At 46.4% G+C, this 2500-nt stretch overlaps 2 protein-coding genes across 5 annotated transcripts in view; one reads left to right on the top strand and one right to left on the bottom strand.

Moving 5' to 3' along the window:
- The window catches only part of LOC136845048 (phosphatidylcholine:ceramide cholinephosphotransferase 1-like), a 274371-nt gene that overhangs the window by 254233 nt on the left and 17638 nt on the right, over positions 1-2500 (bottom strand). The window lies entirely within an intron of this gene.
- The window catches only part of LOC136845051 (uncharacterized), an 8975-nt gene that overhangs the window by 179 nt on the left and 6296 nt on the right, over positions 1-2500 (top strand). Inside the window, exons 1-2 of the mRNA XM_067114799.1 lie at positions 1-177; positions 2346-2500. The exon at positions 1-177 is cut by the window's left edge and continues 179 nt beyond it; the exon at positions 2346-2500 is cut by the window's right edge and continues 70 nt beyond it. Coding sequence (XP_066970900.1) covers positions 1-177; positions 2346-2500 — 332 coding nt within the window. The remainder of the gene's footprint in view (positions 178-2345) is intronic.

Here is a 2500-nt window from a genome sequence, read left to right as displayed (position 1 = left end):
ACGACGACGCCCGACCAGTGGCACGAGTTCCACGTCAAGTATTACAAGCACCAGGTGGATCTCAGTCTGTCAAGCCTGGGGCGCGACAAGCTCGCCCTCCAGGTGACGGTGGGGAACGAGACCAGACCGCTGATCACGAAGCGGTGGTGGCGGACGCATTCCTACTCAGGATTTCAGGTGAGACGGATAGACAGACAGATAGATAGATAGATAGACAGTGTATAGGATTTAGGCCAAAGGCAAAGCGCTGGGACCTATGAGGTCATTCAGCGCTGAAACGGAAATTGAGGCTGCAAGGGCTTTAACGGTGTAACAGGAGGAAAACCTGGCAGGTGCACTATAAATCAAATGTTAGGAGCGGGTGTAAAGGAAGGTGAAAGAAAGAGAATATGAACAGAGGTACAGTAAAAGGAATGACAGGCGTTGCAGCTGGGGGCTTAAAGAAGGGACGCTGCAAATAACCTTAAGTAATGCCTACAGTGCACCGCATGGGGTGCACTGACGGCATTACAGGGAGATTTCAGGTGAGGAACAAAAATGTACGCGTGGACAAAACCACAAAAGATGACATTGATATTCAAATGCTGAACACAACGAGGCCCCTGAAATGACGGCTCTTGCTCGGGACATTAAGAGTAATTGAAAAGGTGGGCTGATCACACACGTATTTGGGAGTGTATAGCTAGTCCACTGGGGAAATGAGTAGAAACGTAATTTTTTAGTTTCCTGTAAAAGAAAACTATTGTGCCGGCTTTGTTTGTCCGTCCACGCTTTTTTCTGCCTGCCCTCACATCTTAAAAACTACTGAGGCTAGAGGGCTGCAAATTGGTATGTTGATCATCCACCCTCCAATCATCAAACATACCAAACTGCAGCCCTCTAGCCTCAGTAGTTTTTATTTTTATTCAAGGTTAAAGTTAGCACAATCGTGCTTCTTGCAACAATATAAGACAGGCCACCACTGGCCAGCACTATACCGAGACCACCGAAAGATAGATCTATTTTCGGTGGCCTTGATTATATGCTGTAGCGGCTGCACAGAAAACTCGACTGCGCCGAAGAAACTACGGCGCATTTTTTACTTGTTTATCATCATCACTCGATTTGCGCATTCACTCAAAATACATCAACAAGGAAAAATTTTTTCGCGAGTCAAAAATCCATTGAAGGGAATCGTTTAGTGTTTCAAAAAAAAAAAAATTACAGGTCTGTGTGTATAAATTTCCACCTCAAAGCTGGTTGTTCTCTGAAAAACATTCCAATATCCACAACAGCTTCTTCAAGCGTCAAATAATTTCCACAGAACACCTGATCGAGCTAATTCTTTGATTACTACGGCACACGAGTGTGACTGTCAGAGATAAAACGCGAGAGCTATCAGTACTGAAGCTATAGTCTGCACAAATCCGAAAGGCAAGAAAGCAAGAGTTTCAGATCTACAAAAACCACCGTAATCTGCTCAGCAAGCTCCCACAAAGGTGCATTTGACCTCTTCTCCCATTGATTGTTTCCTTCTGCAAGTTCTTGGCCGTACTGATCTCATCAAATATCACTGCTGAACGCAGCTGATCCATGCCCTTGGCATATCACCTCCAGGATAAACCACACATACACATACAGCGTTGGTTAATTCATTCCACCTTCAGTATACACCACACACACACACCATCGGTTAATTCATTCCATCTTCAAGATACACCACACATACACAGTGCTGGTTAATTCATTACACCTCCAGGATACACCACGCACACACATACACAGTGCTGGTTAATTCATTACACCTTCAGGATGCACCACACAAACACACACAGTGCTGGTTGATTCATTCCACCTTCAGGATGCACCACACACACATACACACCATCGGTTAATTCATCCATACATCGGCGCAACTCTTGAGAGGAGATAAGCAGAACTACAGTACTATAAACAAAACGTCAGCCCCAGAGGCTAAAACTGACAGACTGCTTTTCAGCCTGAATATTGGACCACTTTTCGCCTTGAGCAGTGAATCTCATTTTCAGTCTGAGCTTTGATGAACCCCACTTCCTAGACTGGACTTGAAATTGGAGTTTAGAATGTAGGCCAAAGGCCAAGCACTGGAACCCATGAGGTCATTCAGCGCTGAAACGGAAATTGACTGTAAGGTCTGAAAGGCGTAACAGGAGGGAAACCTCACAACTGCCCTATGAAACAACTGTCAGAGAGGGTGGGAAGGTGGAAGAAAGAGACTACGAATGGAGGTATAGTAAAAGGAGGCCTTTTCCAGCCTGAATACTAACTAGGCCTATTGCTTACAAGTCCTCGCATTAACCCACGACCTGCTCTCTGAAATCTTCCAGATCTCTGTCGAGGGGGGCGCCGACTTCCTATTCGACTGTGCCGCCCAGTCGATCATCCACAACGCCCCCGTGTCGCTTGCCAGCCAGCCCCTCCTCCTCGGGGGCATCCTGGGGTCCTGCTTCCTTCTGGTGATCGCAGGGTGGGTGCTGTACCT

The sequence above is a fragment of the Macrobrachium rosenbergii genome, chromosome 13, assembly GCF_040412425.1.
Source record: "Macrobrachium rosenbergii isolate ZJJX-2024 chromosome 13, ASM4041242v1, whole genome shotgun sequence".
Taxonomy (NCBI): Eukaryota; Metazoa; Arthropoda; class Malacostraca; order Decapoda; family Palaemonidae; genus Macrobrachium; species Macrobrachium rosenbergii.
The sequence above is the reverse complement of the archived record's forward strand: the minus strand, read 5'-3'. Positions and strand labels throughout refer to the sequence as shown.